Source organism: Motacilla alba, chromosome 13 (genome assembly GCF_015832195.1).
Source record: "Motacilla alba alba isolate MOTALB_02 chromosome 13, Motacilla_alba_V1.0_pri, whole genome shotgun sequence".
In the NCBI taxonomy this organism is placed as follows: Eukaryota; Metazoa; Chordata; class Aves; order Passeriformes; family Motacillidae; genus Motacilla; species Motacilla alba.
In genome coordinates this window covers 3364729-3385984 of record NC_052028.1, presented here as the reverse complement: position 1 = coordinate 3385984, position 21256 = coordinate 3364729, and the positions used below count along the sequence as shown (strand labels likewise).

Here is a 21256-nt window from a genome sequence, read left to right as displayed (position 1 = left end):
TGCAGTATTTGTTTTGGCGTCAGCAGTTCCAGAGAATGATGGTAAATGTGAGGAATTCATCAAAGAGCCATTAAAAAAATACAGAGATTAGAAAATGTGCATCAGACATGGACTCAAGGAGCCCACTCTAAGTCATCAAAGTCTAAGTCTGTTGCATGTTACATCAGAAATCAAAATTTAATTAGGGGCTCTTCTGTCAAGCAAGTGAAGGCATAACAATCAAATATTTGTAAGTTGAAGCTGGGAAAAAATTGCAGCAAGGTTCATAATTTTTAAATAGTAATTTTCAACCATTAGAGTAAAAGTTAGTAAAAGGGAGGTGAAATTCTTTCAGATTCAACTCCAGACAACCGGGATTGTGGTTTTTTAAATTTTGGAGTGTGAGGAGTTGCAGCTCTAACACTTAAGCTGCTAAAGTGTGCAGGACACCTTTGTCCTGAATCCTGCCTAGTTTTGTAGGAGATGATCCCCTCCCAAAAGGACTGGTCATTCTTATGGACCCTGCAAGCAATGGGAGAGCAATGGGTGTCTCAAGAATGGAAGCCTTGTACCGTGGAGGGTCTTGATGCCTTGGGATTTAGCTTTTCTATTTTTCAGATCCTGCACTGCTTTAGTGTGTAGCTCTAAAACTCCATGGCCTGACAGCTGCTGTTGTCCCATTTTATTGAGATAAAACAATTCCTTTCTAGGCCTGGAACTCAAGGACAGCTGATTGTGTCAGGCCCCAGAAGTGTAAACAACAGTGAATTGGAGGGGATAACTTGCAGTAAATGACTTCATTACCTTAAGCTGTAATTGGAGGACTAACCCCTGATATGTAAATGAACCAAACTTAAAATTGCCTGAAAAACTTGTGACCATTGTCCATCCTGGGTATAGCCCCTCAGAGGCTTTTGACTGCCCAAGGTGTACCTATTTAATAAATACCTGCTTTTACTCAATCTCGTCTAGCCTCTGTTCTAGGTGGCCACTCCAAAGCACCAGTTTAAAAAACTTCCTTGCCATTAAACAGAGAGATTCATGTTTTTTTCTTGGTTGCCTGATGTACACTCTCTGCTCCACTGATACAGAGCTTCAATTCTGTAAAGGATTCTCCCGGATAGTAGGAACAGCACTAATTAGCATTTTGTAGAGGCAAGGGCACAGGCTCAGTAATGAACTACCAAGAGACTGAAATTCAAAAGGAGTGACCCATAATGTTGAAACAAACCTTTCTGCAGCAGGAATGCTGTTGGATCCTGGCTTAGGTGGAGGCTTGACAGATTTGGGTGGGAATGCATTAGAGCTGTATGGGGGCAAAGACAGCTGTGGCACTGGTCTTTGCAGGGCAGCTGTGGAGAGGAAGAGAAGGAAACTTAAATCCTACATGAGATATTCTTAAATGAAGTAGAATGAAGAGATTCTCTCACCTTACTGCTGTTTAATTAGATTACTCTAATGCAATAAACACTCCTTGATGTATTAGTTACAGGCTGGAAACTCATTTGGTCAGCTGAGAACTTAAAAGTAGGTATTAAAATTAAAAATAAACTGGAACAGGCTTAAGCAACATTTACATTTTCTAGGTTCTGTTTTGGATAAGCCAAGTACCTTAACTGCAGAAGGTGGTACCTGTTTTCTGTCACGTTACTTCTAAATAGCAGAGTTGATATCACCTTTTTGAACATCATTCTGAGATTTCTCCCAGCATGAAATAAAACATTTTCATTCTGCAGTGTCCTCAGACCTGAACTAGCAGGAGTGGAACAGGTTAACTGTGCTCTGCACAGCTTAAATAACCTTATTCTTTATGGAGGCTTAGGGGCAGTGATAATTCATAGACACTTGGCCAAATGTCCTGCTTGTGTTATGGAGTCACTTTAGCAACTCAATTTCAGAAATCAGCTTTCTGCAGTAGTTTATAAACACCGGTGGCTCATGGAAGAAGTTCTGCTTCTGTTCATAAAGGTGACTAACATTGCACAGAGCCTGGTGCCAGCAGGGTTTGCTGAGAACTGGGAGACACCAGGATTCTGTTTCCAGCTGTTTGATGCTGTGTGCAGAACACAAATCTCTCTAATGTAATGTATTCCAAAATAAGAAATCCTGCTGGCTGGTAACTGGCTGACTGAAGGAAGCTATTAGCTATTGATTTCCTGGGGTTTGTGGCTTTGATATGTAAATCTGCATCAGGCACTTTATAAGAATTCTACTGCCTATCAAGGTACCACCTGATGTCAGAAATAACTCTAAGGAATCAACTCTGAAATAGTTTCCTTCTTACTTTTTTTTTTTTTTTTTTTAAGAACTAAGACCAAGAAAGATTTCAAGTTTGAAAAAAATCCATGTAGAAATACTTACTGTCTTCTTCATCCTGGGGAGCCAAAAAAAAAAAAAATTAGCAACATATTATAGCACAGTTCTTGGGAATGTATTACAAAACAAAACCTGGACGTTGGTGAATTTTAAGTATACAAGGATTCTAATATTGACAATGTCACTTCCCTCTAAAATGTTAGACATTTTGTCTTCATGCAACACTAAATAATTTTTTAAGTTTTTAAAGTTTTAAACAAGATGTGTGGCAGATGTCCCATAATGCATCTTGACCTAAAATAGTCAGAAACTCTCAGGAGATATAAACTTTCCTTATTCCTTCAAGTAAGTGTAGACTCTCAGAGTTATCTGAAAGTGAAACTTTTAGGTTAGCTTAAGCTGAAAAAATCCCCAGAAGCCCAAATCTTTTTTAAGCAAAACCACTTCTCCCATGTCATACAAGAAATTCTGGCCTTATTCTTCCCGTTATCCAAGATAAAGTTCTCAGGGAACAAACTGAGCTTGACTCAGAAGAACTGTTCAAAAACACCCCATGTGCCATGAAAGATCCATGAGTATTCCTTCCAATTTATAAAAGAAACAAGTTCACCTTTTCCAGCATTATTAATTTATACAGATATTTAATTTTACTGTAACCCCTATACTTTTAAATACATGCTTTGAGACTATACTTACTTCATTTTTCTTGTGTGGTGGCCAACTGGGCCTGAAATGAGAACAAAACACTCATCATAGGTGGAATAGTACTCATTCACTTCATGTGCATTGGGCCATATTTTCAACTTGAACATGAATTTACAGCAAGTTTTAAAGACCAATAGATGCAGAAACATTTTTTTCCCTCATAAAAATATCTAAGACTTGAATTTTCAGCCATAATCTAATGCATTATTTCTAGTTCTTAGCCCATCTTGATTTTATCACCAAGGAAAATGTCTGATTAATTGATTGTAAGATCAGAGCTCAAAACAAGCTTGCACAATGATGAAACATTAAGTCTTCAAGTCTTGAACTCGTTTATAATATTTGACAACACTGCTGGAGCAGTGTTGGATAAGGATAAGGATATCAGGATATACATAAGGATATCAGGATATACATAAGGATATCAGGCTTTGTTCCTCTGATCAGTTATCCTGGCTGGTTAGATCTCAATCATTTCTTGTCTTGTTTGAAGTACAGTGTTCAGCCCCCAGGTGGTCTAGAAAATGCTGGGCAATGAAGCAGCTCTGCTAGAAAATGCTGCTGGCTGTTTAGAAGGAGTTTTGCAGGCTAATAAAATCAATGGGATGGAAGTACAGCTTTCCTTTTCTAACCCCCTAAAACAACAGCAATAGAGCTCATGTAAGAATGTTCCCTAGAGCAAGAACTTGCTCTGCTGGGAAAAACATGGATCATCTAGATCTTTGTACGACTTGGGAGTGAGTCATGCCCCATGTAATGGCTCTTCCAGAGATGACTGGAGAGAGTTTTTCTTGTTCTGCATTCACACCTTTCTGCAGCTTCAAGCACATCCTGTGCATATTAATGAACCAAAACTTTGATACCCACAGACCCTGCTGTCATGCAGTACCAGTAAATCAGACCATCCTGTGTTGCTCGTCCATATTTTTGTTAAATTTCATTTCTCCTTTATTGAATTTCAGTGAAATGAGCACTTACTTGGCAGGGCTTGGCTTCCTTAGAGGAGGGGGGTTGCCTCTTTCATATCTGTCACTTGGTGGGACAGGAGGTTTTGGCATCATTGCTAACTGTTCTCCCAGGGATCTAAAGCAGGCGTCAGATGATGAAATAAAGGCAAAAAGCTGCTTATTAAGAAATAACTGGGGAATACTGGCAATGAAAGGATCATTGGCAGAGGATAAATCTTACCTTAGCTGTGAAACCAGAGGCTGCAAAACAACAAGAAATAGTTAAGAGAATGTGCAAGTGCATCAAAACAGGCAAAAACTATCAATAATCACAAAAAAATTACCTTTTCAGGAATGCTTGGCTTCTTCCCTGAAAACAGCAAAAGCTTACATTTAGAAAAAGATGGAAGTTAATTAATTAAACTTCCTATGAAATAAATGAGTTTTGAATAAAATTGAAAGGTAATCTTGCTGGTTGAAGAACTCACATCCAGAGATGTAAGCCAGAAAAATATTTTGGCTTTGCAAGTGATGGTAAAATTGCAGTGTCTGTTATTGAAGGGAAATTTAAACATTTTCAACATGGCACGTGTCACAATCACATTATCTAAGGCTCAGCTTTGAACTACTGGATACTGTCTTGCCATTATATAACAGATAAGAGTTTAGATAATAAATAAAATCGTAGAGTCATATCTGTAGATGCTTTGTATAATGTGGTTTTCAGGTCTGAAGGAAATGCCATTTTTTTCTGTGTCTTATTAATGCTCAGCCTTCTTTTAAGTCTGTTGCCACATTACCTACAGCAGTGTATGCAGAGTTTCATTACCTTTGTATGCAAAGGTGATTTCCTCGTTTAACCTACTCAATACTCACTTAGGTGTGCATCAAACCTTTATTGCACAGGGTTCTCATAACATATTCCTGTTCACCTGTCTGACCCATGGTTGCTGTTTTCTACATGAAATTTCTCTCCCCTTTGTAAGCTCTGCTCACACCATTTATTCATAAACAGATTACTTTGATTACATTTGGTTGAGCCGTGTTCTTTTGCATTAATTATATACAAAGTGATGGTTTTCAGTAACAAAAGCAACAAACTGATGATTTTCAGTAACTAAAGCAACCCCAGTAATATAAATGTGAGAAATACTGACCTGATCCTGGGCTTTCTCTTTCATATGGGGGAGCAAGGCGATCCAGAGACGGTTTGGTGCTTCTGTCTATAGAAGGAGCTGGGGCTAAACACAACAACTGTGTAAGATCATTTGCTGATACAGGTCAGTATATCTTTATTTTGCATAGATTAGAACTGGTGTTACTTCTTAAAACAATAATTCAGACTCCTGTATGAGTACAATTGTTCTTAAAACAACAATTCGGACTCCTGTATGAGTACAATTGTTCTTAAAACAACAATTCAGGCTCCTGTATGAGTACAATTGTATGAGTACAGATGCACAGATAGCAATTCAGACTCCTGTATGAGTACAATTGTATGAGTACAGTTGCACAGATAGCTGTTCTTAAAACAACAATTCAGGCTCCTGTGTGAGTAGCAGAAGCGAGTGGAACTGAGGGAAAAGAGGAAGAAGTGAAGTGCTGCCCAGTCTGTGGGAAAGCTTTACAAAGCTTTACAAAGAGAACACCAGCTGTACTCACGTTTCAAGGGCTTCATGTTTCTGTCTCTACTCAAGTCGTTGTTGCTTGGTGGAGGAGGGAAAGCTGGCAGCTAGAAGAAATATTTCACAAGTGGTTAAAATGTGTCGTCACCTTTCTGTTTGGAGTGTATTAACCCAATCACACTCATCTGCCAGTCTTGTGTGGCACAGCACAAGGAGCAGGTCTCTGCTCACTGCAGGAAGGACAGGAGCCAGGCACCCTCCTGAAGTATGACCAAAATCACTGATTTTTGTTGGATGCAGAATTGCCTCCGTCTGCTGTGCCTCCCAACACTCCAGTGGGAAGTCTCCTCAGGAAGGAGAGGTGTATTGTCAAAGGAAAGGGACAGGAGCTCCAACAACACTGCTGCATCTCTGTGACACTGCATCAGTCCCTCCATCACATCCCAAAGCTTTCCTTGTGGAAACATTGGTAGGTTCAGTGTACATCTGTTCTAGCAAACACTGAACTTATAGTGCCAGCTGTCAACAGCACAGGAGCTTTCAGTTTTGATGTATTCACAGCAGGGAAAAAAGGAATCAAATCTTGGTCATCAACGTTCTGATTACACAGTCTCTTACACTTCTATGTGGTCCTAATTCAATTGGGCAAGTGCTAGAAGTATGGCTTGGAAAAACATAACCTTATTTTCAAAACAGAGGCATCTCTTACAAATATATGATTTCTGTGGGAGAGGCATTCACAAGTAGGAGTATCTCTCCAGTGTAGGAATCAATGAAGGAATATAAAATAATTAAATATATTTCTCCCATGAAATTGAATTGTTCATTGAACAATGGCCACCTTGTAGCAGAGTTCATATCTGTTTTGATGGCTTCCTTTTCATACACTAGGTGAGTAAAAATAGCCCTACACTTGGACTCCTAAGAAGGTCCTGGGAGAGGAAATAGGTGAGATATTAAGAGAGGAACATACAGTAGCACTTCTTCCCCCATATGAGGCTGGGCCAGGTCTCTGGGGCGGTACTGGAGGCTGATGTGGAGGCTGATGTGCTGATCTGGTTGTTGTAGGTCTGTCTAAAGAAAAGGGAAAGAAAAAGTTTTAGAAAAGATTTTCTTTCTCAAACAAAATCCCAAATTAAACAACCACACAGAGTTTGGTTATTTAGTACTCATTAAATCTTTATGACAAAGAGCCCTTACAAGAGCCTGTCTACTGAAGTTAATAAATCATCGATACACTGCTGTAGGATTTGACTGGCAGCTGCTTTAGGATCAGTGTGTTGTGTTGGGAGCTCCAGGCTGCTCTGCCCCTGTGGGGGTGACTCCCCTGCCAGGCTCTGGGCCACAGGATTTATTGCATTCCCTGCAGCACAGTGTGTGAAACACCAGCCAATCTGAATGGCAGCTTTGTTCTCCTGAATGGACTCCACACCTCCAGGCTGCTGAGGGCTCAGACATAAAACAGAAATGACAGGCAGGGACAGCTGATTGTTCTTTTCCCAAATTTCACTAGAGTTTTTTGCCATTGTTGTGACAACCTGCTCTGTTCAAGGATGCACTGCTAAAGCTACTGCAGCATGTACATGTGTGTGACTTCATCCAGGTTCAAATCAAAGGCCAAAAAATGCACACATCACACAAAACTAATCTTTATTCCAACAGAGCTTGTCCAAAGTAAAAAATATAACTTTAAAAGTCACAAACTCACAGAGTTTGTGTCACTAAATCTTGCTTATGAACTACACTGTTACCTTCAAGGAAAAACCTTCCATATTCCATTATCATCCACCTAAAATGTGGCTGATAACATGGGAAAATCTAATTTGTAAATTATTAATAGCACTTAATTTTTAGTAGTTACCTATATAATCTGTGCTGCTTGGAAGTGACTTGGCAGGAAATATAACACTGTGATGTGCTTCTTCATTATTGGATGGAGGTGGCTCATAGCCATCACTGTCATGTTCTGCTTCCTCAGGCTCCTCTGTTGGTGATTCATAGTCAGCCTCATCTTCCTTCTCCTGGTCTTCATCGGGGCTTTCATAGTCATCATCATCATCATCATCCTGACAAATGAGCATAAAAAGTGGATGCTGGAAGAGAACATTAAACCCTGCAGAGCAGTTTCCTGGTGGCCTTTCACTGTGGTATTTTTCACTCTGGAAAATACCAAATTTTAGCAACCAGTTTGAGGGGGGAAAATCTGTTGAAATAATACAGGTGAAGGAGGAAATGTTCCACTAATGCATGGAGCACTCAAGAGCTTAAGAAAGGAAATAAATATCATTTGATGACAGTGAGTGCAGTGGGAGGTCAAGAAAAGGTGCAAGTTTACTGAAATGCATGAATTGTTTTAGGGAACAGAGAAGGCACCAGCCAGTGCTCCTAGGAACACAATGGAGCAGCAGTTGATGCTGCTGATATTCATTCTTGCTTTCTAATGTGTCCTTTAGAGCATGCAACCCAACTTCTGAAAATTACTCATAAAAACTGGGGTCTTTGATGTCCTCCTGACCCAAACCAGCCTTGTTTGCAGGACCCCACAAGGGGACAGTGTCAATACGGTCATTGCACATCTGTGCAATCTGCCAAGGCATGAGAGAAAAAGAACCCTCCATTTGCCACTGGTACCACGCTGGAATTTCCAGAGCCCTCTGCACTGGCACAGAGCCCACGAGCTCTGTAGGTGGTTACTTTTATCTCTTGAGCTCCGGAATAGCAGCAAATCTCCTGTGAACTTAGTAACAAGTGGCTTCTAAAAATGCCCCTCCCTTTTATTTTTGGACAAAAGCCATTAGCACTAGTCAGCCTCAGAGATCTTCATAAACTCAGGCTGTGCATCAGCAGCTGGGGTGGGTGTGCATCACCTAAACACCTTTTTGAGGCATTTCCTATGCCAAAAGGCAGAAGGAACTTCTGTAGGCTAAATAGCTTTAAAAAAAACACTGTTCAACAAGCTGGCTCTAGAGAATAAAATGGCAAGAATTTGCCATTAAATAACACAGCGACCTTGCACCTCTAGACACCTCCTTTAAGAGCTTGAAACAGGCATGTAAAATTCAGCTGTGGTTCTGTGGGGACCTGGTCATAGGCTGGGAGGTTTTACTCGAGCAGTGGAATAGGAAGGCAACCCTGAATTTCTGGGGAGAACCTTTTCTCAGTGTGGAAATCTGTACGCAGCCACTCCCATCATTCCTGCTTTTCCTCCCCCAGCTGCCCCAGCTGTGCTGCCCAAGCAGCCAGGGCAGGAACAGAGAGCCCCCCTGATCCAGGGGGTTTTCTTCACCCAAATACTCACAAACGAAGACCAGCCGCCGTCATCCTGAGCGTACCCTGTGAAGAAGCACAAGCACACATTTCTGAGCATGGACACCTTTGGCAGAGAGGTAACAACTTGACAGAAAGTGTGGGAGAGGTTTTACAGTGACTTCTGTGAGCCGGAGAGAAGTTTGATAAGAGGATCCATCTTTACCCCTGAAAGAATTTTCTACCAAGGTTGGTGACAGAGAAACCAAGAAAGAAAAAAGGAGAAATAAGAGAAACCTGCAGCTGCCTGTTCCAATGAGCTCTTTGTTTGTCTCCTGACTAATGAGTAAAGTGTAAACTTATGAGTTTTGTAAGAATGTATAAAAAGCATGCAGGCTAGAATAAAAACAGGTCTGAAGCCTTCTGGAAATGGAGTGTGTTGCTTTGTATTGTCCCTGTCTCAACTAGGACAAGAAAGAACCCAACAAATGCCAGGTGAGCTCTGGACCTCAGTGCTGTGCCACAGGAAGGAGCTGTTCCTTCAGAGGCAGGCTGGCACTGAGGAGGGCACATCCTGATTCAAAACCAAGATAAAGCTGCCCTGCTGTGACACACTCTGGGTGCTGGCACTTCAAGTTTGTTCCACTTCCAATTTAAATTATATCATTTGAAACAAAATGCGTTCAGAATGACCTCAGACTTCTTCTCTCCTTGTTAAAGACATTTTAGCTTTCAAAAAAGAAGGGTTTGGTTTGTTTAAACCTCAGCTTCCCTCTCTAATACAGTGCTGCTAGGAGGAAAGGCAGGGGGTGGAGGGAGCAGAAATATATAAACACTGATACAATTTATTGGGTTAAATAAAGACATTTTTACTATTCTCAGGTAAAAGTCTCTGCTCTTGCCTTTCTTCACCATCTTTTCTCTTTGAAAACACTTTTTCTTACTAATTGTTCTGCATCTATGCTTTTCTTTTTTGAAACTTCTTTACACTCCCATATTTTCATTTATTGTTTTGGATTTTTGGTTCCTAACCCTGCTCCCCTCTGTTGACTCTGCTCTGCAAGTATTAATTTTACATTTTAATATTTTTAAACACTTTTTGTTGTAATGGTCTGCCAGTATTCACTCACCTGTGTTTTCTGGAGATTTTTGTGTTTGGGCCCTGTAACAAAGATACAAAAAATAAATTCTTTCTATTAAATGTTTGATGCTTCTGTTGCAAATAAAGGCAATTATCTATTGCTGTCACAATAGAAAGAAGTCTATAGGCTGTCACAATAGAAAGAAGGCTGTCACAATAGAAAGAAGTTTACATAGATGAGTTTAACTCTGACCAAAGTGCCAAAAACACATTAGCTGATATTTACATAGAGGATCCCAATAAAATCTAAGCTGTTTCAAGAAGAGTTGAAGTCAGAGAAGTCAAGTGGTTTGAAGCAAGGGGACTCAGTAAATACATTTACCAGTCCTGAAAACAGAAACTTCAATGTCAAGTTCATAAATGTAAGGTTAAATAAGGTTTTTACGGTTTTCAGTTCTAGTTTTGGATTCTAGTGAATGGAAGTGTGTAAAATCCTTTATCAGATGATGCAAAACCATGTTATGTAGGCTGGATTTGGTTTTCTTTGGGTAGGGTCATAAATTGTTCTTTTATCACAGAATGTTCTTGCAGTTTTTGCTCTTCTTCTATTGTGAATGTTATATTCAGTGACAAATATTAAGAATTAAAGAGTATAGTGATGTATAGACCTGTGGAATGCATTAATGATGATTTATTAATAATACATGCCCAGGCTTCATGGCCTTCTTAAAGGCTATGTGCTCAGGTGGAAAACTGCAGGAAATGTGCAAATTGGTTCTGGACATGGCATTGGTTCTTGGTTCTGGACATGGCAGAAGTATCTGGGGTGTTCATGGGCTCAGGATTTGGTATTTGATATCAGATAGCATTAATGAAACAGAGCTTTGTTTTTGTGGAATTTCCAGGCTACACTTGTGATCCAGGCATTATTGATGAAATGAAAACCAGTCCAGAAAAGATCTGTCTGCAAGCTTTGAAGAAGAAAGCTGAGTTGTCTTACTCACCATTTTGGAAGGAAGGAGAGCCTCCCTTCATTTTTGTTTATTTCTTGGCTTAATTTACTTACAATTCTATTGGAAATAAGAAGAAAAATAGTTTAAAAAAAAAAAAACAAACCCTTGAAACCCATCACTTGTCAAAGCAGATAAATTATTTTCTTCTCCATTATCCCTCAGTATTTGCTAAATTTAATCTGATAATTCATTATTATTATTATCATTATTTACTATGTGATAAAAACACTGAATTTACCATCTTACTGCTAAGTCCTGCTACAGCATGTCTAACTACAAACTAGACTCTTTTTCCCTTGGTAAAACCCCACGTTGTTGGATTGTATTTAAAAATAAACATTAAACCCAGCAAGCCTTAGGATCTTTGGATGTTGTAGCAATCACACTGCTTCAAATAATGGCCGTGGCATTTGTATGATTTTGCATGGAAAAAGCAAAGAATACTTCAGGAAAACTTCAGAGCTTATGGCTGCAAAACCAGGGATTGAATGTTCCCTGAGACTCTTCTCTATTCTTTTTGTGTTCCCTCCTCTGCAGCCAAGCAATCCCTCCAGCAGAGAAAGGGAAAGGCTGATCTCATGCCATGTTTTAATACATTTTCAGGGCATGGCAGAAATATTAATGGAATATCAAAAAGCTCTAATTTTATGCCTGGAGAAATCTTTCCAAGTGGAGCACAGTCAGTACTGAGCTTCACAGGGTTAATTCTGCTGAGAGACCAGAATTCTGCTCTGCTGCTAATGAAGTTTGCCTCTGTGACTATTTTGTTTCAAAGAAAGCTTGGGATGAGCCATGATGTGATTCTGAACTGTCATTATTTCTTATTGAGGAACAGCCAACCTCAGTGTTGTTTCCTTTTGCTGCAGGGGACGAGGAAGTTGCTGTGTGAATAATAAATTCCATGTGAGACATCAGGAGATGTCCTGGGGTGAGCAGTGCCCTGCACACATCAGTGCTTTGGTCAAAAAGTGAGTTGTGGAATTTGTCTGTGGCTTATTCCCTGCTGTAGAAGAGGCAGAGGATCTTTCAGAATGTCTCGGCTTTCTTTCAGCTAAAGAAGTTCTCTGGTTTTGGAGCTAATAATTCTTAGAGTTCAGACTTCCCTGGGTGTGAATGAGACAGAATCACAGAATCACAGAATTTTAGGTTGGAAGAGACCTTTAAGATCATCAAGTCCAACCCATGTTCTAACACCTCAACGAGATCATGGCACCAAGTGCCACATCCAGTCTGTTTTTAAACACATCCAGGGATGGGGACTCCACCACCTCCCTGGGCAGAAGATTCCAGTATTTGACCACTCTTTTCTGTGAAAAACTTCCTCCTTAATTCCAGCCTGGATCTCCCTTGGCGCAGCTTGAGACTGTGTCCTCTTGTTCTGTCTGTTGTAGCCCGGAGAAAGAGACCGACCCCAGCTCAGCACAGCCACCCTTCAGGAAGCTGCAGAGAGTGATAAGGTCACCCCTGAGTCTCCTTTTCTCCAGGCTAAACAACCCCAGCTCCCTCAGTCGTTCTTCACACGGCTCGTGTTCCAAGCCCCTGAGACCTGAGTGTTTGGAAGCTTTCTGGACTAAACCTGGGCTGGCTGCTGGGAGCATTTACACCAACTGGTTTTTGAGGAGAAACTCAGAGGAAGAAGTTGATCATCTTATCTTGCTGCCAAAAAATTAATCATACCATGCTAAAATACAGCGTCTAATCTTTACTTCTAGTTTATTTGAAATGCTTCAAACCAATGGCTCAGAGGGTTTAGTAGAAGAAAGCAAATTCTAGGAAGGTCAGGCTTTACAAGCAACGTTCTCAGGGAAGATTGGTGCACTGAGCAGCCGAGCCTGTCACCCTGTGAGGAAGGAAGTACCAAAACCACACTGCTCTCTGAGCTGTGGGAGTGGATGATAGGAGAGGATAAGGCAACAGCACTTGCAGAAAATGTTACTCAGACTTCTCATTCTCTTTCTACCTCCTCCACCAGTTGCTAAACTTAAAACTGGCAGGAAGTTGAAGTTTTTAAAAAAAACCCACACGACCAGCCCCCAAAGCAGGACTCCAAAATTGGCTTTAGTTCACACAACTGCAGATAGTGGTGACACGAGCAGAATCCACTCTACATGTGTTGGGACAAAGGGCTTAACATGGGTAAGAGAGGTGGAATACAAATTCCTCTGGGGCCGGGAGGCTGCACAGTTGCATGTTGAGCACTGTCAAAAGCATAGTTGGTGATCCCAGTCTTTGGTTTGGCCTTTGAGAAGACTCTGCTGGGCAGATGCAATGCTGTGCTTTTGACTTCAAACCAGACTGAACACCAGCTCTGTTCTGAACCTTGCCACAACCTTCAGACCCAGCTGAGAGCATGTGTGCACACGCACTGACATCTTTTACCTTTTTAACAGAAAAAGTGCAGATTTCTCAATTTTTATGTTTGCACTTTTACTCTTCTGAAAGTGGAATGACTTTCAGACTGTGCCATGTTTGCAGGCTCTGGCTGTGTCACGCTGAGCTGGCAGATGCCAGAGGTGCAATCATGAGCTTTCTGCTGCTGGAAATTTCTGCCAGTGCTATGGGATACACTTTGGAGTGCTGTGGGATATGCCTTAAGATTTTTCCACAAGGCTGGAAATTCCAAATCCCAAGTTTGTCATAAACCTGCCACTGGAATAGCCAGAAAGATCAACAGCATCTTGAAAATGTGGAACCCTTTTCTCTCAAGATAGTAAACAACAGGAGTGACAGACTAATTCCAGTGTTTACATCATGGCTCAACCAACCACCACTGCTGTTTTTAATGAAATCTTTGCTTTTTTTTGTTTATGAATTCTGACCACAATAAGTAAGGCACATTCTGATGAATGTGCTTTAAAATATTTTTTAAAATATTTTAAGACTCAAATTTGTTCTCCACAAGTATAAAACTTCATGACCTTCTCTGACTGGCAGTAGTGCTAAGGAACAATAAGAAAACTCTGGTTTTGTCTTAAGCTGTAAATTGGCCTCTTGCTTCATTAGATTTATTCTCAAAATGTGTTTGCTCTGTGTAAAATACACCAAATCCCTTCCCAGTCTCACCAGTGTTTCTCTTTCAGGACTGTTGTTTGTGAGGATTCAGGTGTGTATCTAAACACAGTGGTATTAACATTAACTTTTTTAGCAAAGTTTTCAAGAAAGAGTTCAGCCCTTTCAGTGGAGAGTGCTGAAGATTTTAAGAAGCATTTTCATTTTCAAAATAGTGCTTAAATTTGTGGTTTTTTGGTTTTTATAAAGAAGCCAGAAGTTTTCTGAAGACGTGCACCTGTAACAGGGCTGGTGGAGATGAATTTTCAAAATAATAATTCATTAGTAATAACAGAAGGTTGCAGAGTTTTACAATTAGATTCAGGAAATGATCTGTCGTACCTTGTAATGACAACTGTGACCTACTTTTGATTCTTGAAAAGTCACAGAATCATCCCCAGATAACGACACAGTTCTATTCAAACCCTGAGCAGTGGCTTTGCTCAGAGATACACGTTTAGCAAGCCCACACACCCAGCTCAGGAGCCTGTACAGATGCAGCCTGTGCTCTGCAAACCTTGTGATTCCAGGGGCTGGCTCCACGTAGGTCAGAATATTCCTGCTGAATTTACTGAGGAACAATCTCTCTTGTCAATTTGTCTTTCATTCACTTTGTCACTGGCCGAGGCTGTAACACCTGCTATTCCCATGAAGCTTTTTGCAGGGTACGCTCAGGTTTTAGTCCTGCTATTAAGTATCAGGTAGTGTAGCTATAATATGCTAATGCCTCTTTCAGCTTGCAGAAGAACTCTTGCTACAACCAGTTGAGGTTTGCATTATGATACAAAAGAAAAGTGTGAATGTGCTCCAGCAGAAGTCACCACTTTGGGTTTTGATGAGGGTGTGGAGATTCTGAAGTAAAGAAATTAATGTTTAAAAAAATGGCAGATTCTTCTGCCCATTAATTCTCTCCTGGAGGGCTGTTTTGGGGTTAAGTGGATTTCTGGTTTATTGTTGTTGTTGGGGGTTTTTTTGGTTGTTGGTTGGTTGATTGTTTTTAGTGAGAACCAGTTCTCTTCCCTAGTAAAGCTCTCAATTCTTGTTTTAAACAGTGCCATTACATGGAGGACCTTTCTGCAGGTATAATCACCATATTCCAGTGAATGTTTTGCTTGTTTGTAAGTATGAAAAAGTTCCAGAGCTTTCCTTCAGATTTAAATATCTAGTTATTTATCCAGTTCCTCAAGCTGTGCACCAAGCTTCACTCTTCTTTTAAAGCTCTTGATTTCAAGTTCTCTTCTTGTTGAGAAATCCAAAAGATCTCAGTGAAAAGGCTGTTCAGTTTCTGCTGGGCTGTAACTCGTGAGAAACCCAGAAGACCTGTCTAAAAAAGGCTGTTCACTTTTTCTGGGCTGTGAAAATCAAACTTTGAGGTACCAGTAGGTTCAATGAGGAGCTCAAAGCAGCTCCACATGGTTCGATTTCACTGTAGTGATTCACCTATGGCATTAATGTCTCTGCCATGCCTGAGTTTATTAGACCATCCACTGACTACTTTTCTCTCATGAATTTGAAATGAAATCACCAGAAGTTCTCGATATTAAAAGTTCAGACAATGAGAACAAGAGGTAATTCTGCCAAAGGACTGCTAAGGTGGGACAAATTATCAGAGAATTACAAGTTCTACAGTGTGGTTAGATGAGTCTGTCACAGACAATCTGCTCTATCAGCAACACTGTTAAATGTTTATTTTAATTGAAGGTGAGTTCAGAAATTCTGAGACATCAGAGCATCTTTAAATACTATTTGGACCTCCTTACTAACACATTGTACACCACCAACCCCTACGATCAGGATATTTATTGTGTGAAGATATAGATGTGATTTTAAGAAATATGTGACATCCAAGGCTTTCCAATTCAGTCCTTCATATCTGATCTGAACAAGGGTGGCCTGCTGGGTTCAGCTCTTCCCACCAGCTCACCCATGAGCACAAAATTTTTCAATATTCTTGTCTTCCCCAAAACACCTTCCACAACTGCAACTGAAAAGGCAAAGCAAATTGTATCTTGTGTAGCAAAATCAAGATATCCATGAAGGGAGGGAGTCTGGGAAATGAGCAACAAAGACACAGCCAGGCTGGAACAGCTCCAGTTCCTTTTTTTTTCTCCCTCCTTTGTTTGAAGGGCTCCATGTGTCTCACGGTTAGAAACCTTCTAACCTCCAGCTTCAGCAGGTAGCAGAGAACTCATAGCAAAATAAAATCCTTCATTTTCACCATGAAATATTAGAATAAATCAATTTATCCTACTCAGTATTGACTAAATGGGATTCTTTTTCTTCATTAAGTAACTTCTATGAAATTATGGAAGCAATTGAGATGAACTGGAAACTTTTTCAAGGCCTAATCCACAGAGGCTGAGAAAAGCTACTGAACATTGAATCACATGGTCCAGACTGATTTCTCTTGAACACCCACCTAAAGCACATGAAAATAATTTCAAATCCTCAGCTGTTGTGGACATAACTGACTTTTTTTTTTTTTCCTTTAAGTTAAAGTCAACAGTTAAGCAGTGAACAGTTAAGTCATACTTCAAAGGTAATACTTGCACAAAAATTTAACCTTTATGGAGCTGCTGTCAGTCAAAGTATTTATGCACGAGTTCTTTTGAACATCCCTCAAACAATCTTCTTGTATTGTATCATTTTTCTTCGGCAGTCATGACAACACTCATGTTATTTTGGAATATTCTTCTTTTTCTCTCAGTATGCTCCAATAAACAAGTCTCTAACCAATCACTCACAAATCATGTGCCTGATATTTCCTACGAGACTTCACTGCCAAACAGCTAAAATAATTTTTAACATTCAAATAGTTTGACTTTACTTACGGCACTCTGAGCTTTGGGAATTTCTGAATATCATTTTCAGACATGTTCTGGAAAGGAAACACAGGGGATATGTGACAAAATTGTCCACGGAAGACCCTGTGACTGACCCAAGTAAGTCATACACGTATGTTCAAAATGGGCATGAATTCATGTGGTATTTATGTGATTTCAGAAGCCAGGTGTATTGAATTCCTTCCTGTCTGCACAGTGAAATTAGGCAAGATTGTGCATGATTGCAAAATTTCGGGGAGAACTGTAGAGTTTAAAATACAGAGCCTTTGGCTGGCGTGTTGTTCTAAGAACCTTATCTGTAACACAGTGAAGAATCCCATGTTCTAGGGGACACATAGCTAGAAAACTCCTTGGACTTAAAAGCAGCCTTGGCAGCCTAAAAAATCCTTCCAGAAGCAGGGGTGGGGGGAGGATGTTTGTTCCCCCTCAGCCACAACACAGCCCCTGGACTGAGGTTCCTCCTGACTGAGATGTGCTGTCTGGAGACCTTTCCTGATGCTCTGCAGAGCATCCCTTCTCTTCCCCCAGCATGTGCAAGCCCACAGTTAGGACAGATTCAGGCATCATGAAGAGTTTGCATTTTGCTGATTTAGTGTTTTGTTTAGTAAATCACAAGCTTCATGAATTCTCTTTGGAACAGGGATGATAGTCTTGCTCTTTTTGTCTTTTGTACTGGTAACAATAGGTTTCTAATTAGACATTGGTTCACAAAGCTGTCAGTGTCAAAGGACAGAACAAATCTTACTGTGTTTTTCCACACTCTTTTGCCTCTGGGAGGAGTGAAGCACAGGCTAAATGTACTGCTTTTATGGAAATGTACTGCAGTCCTTCCTGAAGAATCATATTTTTTCTAAAGGCTTTTCAAGTTCTCTCTGGAGTTCTATTCTGGTGATAAACCTGACAAATATTAGAGGGATAACCTCTTTTACAAGGGCCACATTTCTGTTTTAAATAATAGAGAATTTTATTAGAATAAGTTACATGTAAGCCCTTTGGTTTTATTCCCACTGCATCTCAATAAGGCTTCCCTTGTGGCAGCCAGTGGACACAGAAAGGTGACTCTGAAATTAGGATGATATTCTGATTAATTGTAGAGCAACATTTTTATCCCAGGTTTATCATGTAGATCTGACAACAGCTACAAACCCAGCAGACACTCAGCCTGAGCACTGCTTCTGTGCAAATGGAATTTGGCAGTTTCCAGCCACTCACAAAATGCAAAAAGATGCTTCTTAGGAAAACCATTCACAGAGAGGAGCAATTTGTTTCCAGATTGCTTTGTACTCTGGAATATTTCACTGGACATCTTCCTCTGTGGTTCTGTTTAACAAGTGAACCTTTTCCCTTTTTTTCATTATACAATTGGTAAGTAATTCAAAAGTTTTAAAAGAGTCTGAGCAGAGGGGAGCAGCTGCTTAGTTTGCTCAGTAGAAAACATCCTTCAGATCAGCTGGAATGCCTCTGAAGAGCTGCTGCACTCTGAGATAATTACAGAAACCCTCTGGAAATAGTAGAAAATCACAAAAATCACTTAGAAATCACAGTTATTGCACTTTGTATTTGCACCTCACAAACTCCCAGAATGTCATTGTGCTTCCAGAGGAAGAAGTCCCACTCCAGGCACAGATCCTCAGTGCTTGAGCTGGGGAGGATCTCCTGGGGGCTGCTAGGATGAATCCCATGGCACATCTGAATAATGCTGACTGCACCCTCCAGCAGCAGGGAGGGGTCAAATCCTGTCCCTACAACAGGCGCTTGAAGATTTTCATGTTTTGTTTCAATAAAGTGTCAAAAAAACTACTATTAGGAAAAATACAAAACTTTACAAGAGGTATGCAGAGATCTCCCCACTATGACTCATTAAATAGAACAAAATTACTACTTCTGGGGAAAGAGAATGGCTGATATTTGAAAATTAAAGTAAAAAGCAGTAATACTAAAAGCTCCTACACATCTTCATGGATGTGTATTTAAGACCTGGAAACAGCTGCTGTGTCAGTGGAAGTTATCAGCTTTTTTCTAAAATCGAGCCAAGCCTGGAATAATGTTGATGTAAAGCCACTGGGACTTTGCTTACTAGTTTTGATGCTCTTAAATTTTATTGCTTTTGTGTATTGCTGCAGAAGAAATCTTATTTTATCTATAGAGGAAAGAAGGAGTTATTCCAATGAAAGGCCAGTCATTCTGAGCAGGGCTGTGTCTTTAGTATGAGAGGATAATAAATAAATGTGGGTTTTCTGTAGTTAATATTTGAAAACAAGAACTTTCTATGTTCAAGACTTCAAGACAAGATTATTGGTTTAGAACTTCCCTGTCAATTTAAAAAATACTAAAAAATATTCATATTGAACAACATGCTTGGGCTCCCAGCATTCCACATTTACAGCAAGTTGTCTGGCTGATTTTAGCAAAAGCATTTCCCTCCCATATTTATACCTCAGTAACCACCAGGGAGATGTCTCTATCTGCCAGTGCAAAAAGGAAGAGTCAGAAACATCACTCGGTTGGAATTTTACAGGAAGGAATTTTACAACTCCACTTACCAAAAACCTTTGTCCATTTATGCTGTGCTTCCTCACGACTTTCTCACAGTCCTTGTACTTTAGCTGCCAATGAGAAGAAGATGATTATTGCACCCTTAACTATAAGAATCAATTAAGACACTTCAACATATGTCTGGCTTTGAGTAGATTCTTTCAAGATACCTTTTTGTATGCTGTGGCCTGCCTAAATGGCTCATTTTGTCCCAAAACCATGGATTTTTACGACAGACATCCTTCAGTGAACTTAAGGGTTTTCATCCATTTATGAACACATTATTCCTCATATTTACATTTGCCTGGACCAAAGAGATCTCTGAAAAAATGGATTATTGTGGTACTGACTGGGATGAGCAGCTGCAAAGTAGAGCAAAAACCCTGTTATCCAGGAATACTAAAGCTGACTGATCCCAGCCACAGAATTCATTGTTGCTGTCAAAAAGCTTTCACTTCTGGATGGAAATCTCACTTGTTAATCCTGGAAATTATCTATAAAATTTGTAAAGCTTTCCCACAGTATTACGATTTCCAGTAGCATTTAGGACAAGAGCATGAGCTCTTTAGAAGCTGCTCATGTACAGGTTGACCACAAAGCAAGACATGACTTTTAAACATTTCCAACAGTTGTCCTAAGTTTGGGTTTGGTTTTGTTTTGTTGTTTTTTGTGGTTTTTTTTGTTTTTTGGGTTTTTTTTTGGGGGGGAGGTTGTTGTTGTTGGTTTTTGGGAGTTTGTTTGTTTGTTTGTTTGGGGGGGTTGTTTGGTTTGGTTTTTGGGGTTTTTTTGGTTTTGGGTTTTTTTTTAATTTAAACAGTAATAGCATAATGTAAGAACACCATTTATATGTTTGATCTGTTTCAAGTTGGTCAGGTCCATATCAGAAGGAACCCAAAGAGCAGGCAGACAAAGTGACTTTTGGAGGCTTCGAGACAAAAGAATGACTTTTATTCTGTCTGAAACTTCAGTCAGTGAAAGTTCTGCAGACAAACGACCCTGTGCTGCTGGGATAGCTCCCCTGCAGCAGAGAGCCTCTTACAGGGAGCCTTCTGTCCTTTGTAGTCCGATCCCAATTTTCATTTTAAGGTGTAACATTGTAACTTGGTGTACAGAGCCTGGAAACAACCCAGCAGCAGACAGGATATTCTTAGGAGCCAGCTTCAGTTATTCATATGAAGAAACAGACCTAACACAGGTAAATATTTTAGGATACAGATTAAAACTTTTGTGCAGGCTGAGGACTTAAACCTGTAAATAATTTCTTTCCTACAGTGACTGCTACCGTGATGTTATCAGCACAAGTCTGTGTGCAGAGGGAGGCAACACATCACTGGGATTGAGACCTAATCTCAATATTGAAGAAATTGATAAAAAATGCTGTTTAGCTATTAAAAATAAACCTTGGGCTACCCCAAATATGAACATCTTTGTTTTTTCTAAACAACAAAAAAAAACAAACCAGAAATTATTTGAAAATTTGGTTCATTCATTTGGTTCATTCATTCTCTGAGTTTATCTCAGAGATAATATCTCTGAGTTTATATAAATCTCTGAGTATATAACATTCTCTGAGCTCATCTCAGGGATAAGCTCTGGTCACTCGTGACAGGTGCCCAGAGCTGGCTGACTTGGGCTGACATTCTTGTCTTACCTAGATTTTTTAGATTACTTAAACAGCTTTTGCCCTGATTTATCTCCCCAAGAGTGGAATGCCATTATCTCCACTCCGGAGAGTGTCTTGATCACTACAAGGGAGGCACTACAGATAAATGTACATTCAGTTATGGTACAACTTACAGTTGATCCTTTTATCACTGTGCAGAATATTATTATCAGATCTTTCAGAAAGCCGTTTTTTCCTTCCTAATTTCTTGGAAATGATGGTCCAACTTCCTCTGCACCACTGTTGTAATGCTTT

At 40.0% G+C, this 21256-nt stretch overlaps 1 protein-coding gene across 1 annotated transcript in view; it reads right to left on the bottom strand.

Moving 5' to 3' along the window:
- The window catches only part of LCP2 (lymphocyte cytosolic protein 2), a 29613-nt gene that overhangs the window by 7308 nt on the left and 1049 nt on the right, over positions 1-21256 (bottom strand). The window contains exons 2-16 of the mRNA XM_038150389.1: positions 19347-19409; positions 16792-16838; positions 10904-10969; positions 9949-9980; positions 8871-8905; positions 7434-7638; positions 6546-6646; positions 5610-5679; positions 5105-5188; positions 4292-4317; positions 4189-4208; positions 3979-4083; positions 2992-3022; positions 2341-2353; positions 1211-1331 (exon numbers count right to left, since the gene is read on the bottom strand). Coding sequence (XP_038006317.1) covers positions 1211-1331; positions 2341-2353; positions 2992-3022; positions 3979-4083; positions 4189-4208; positions 4292-4317; positions 5105-5188; positions 5610-5679; positions 6546-6646; positions 7434-7638; positions 8871-8905; positions 9949-9980; positions 10904-10969; positions 16792-16838; positions 19347-19409 — 1019 coding nt within the window. The remainder of the gene's footprint in view (positions 1-1210; positions 1332-2340; positions 2354-2991; positions 3023-3978; positions 4084-4188; positions 4209-4291; positions 4318-5104; positions 5189-5609; positions 5680-6545; positions 6647-7433; positions 7639-8870; positions 8906-9948; positions 9981-10903; positions 10970-16791; positions 16839-19346; positions 19410-21256) is intronic.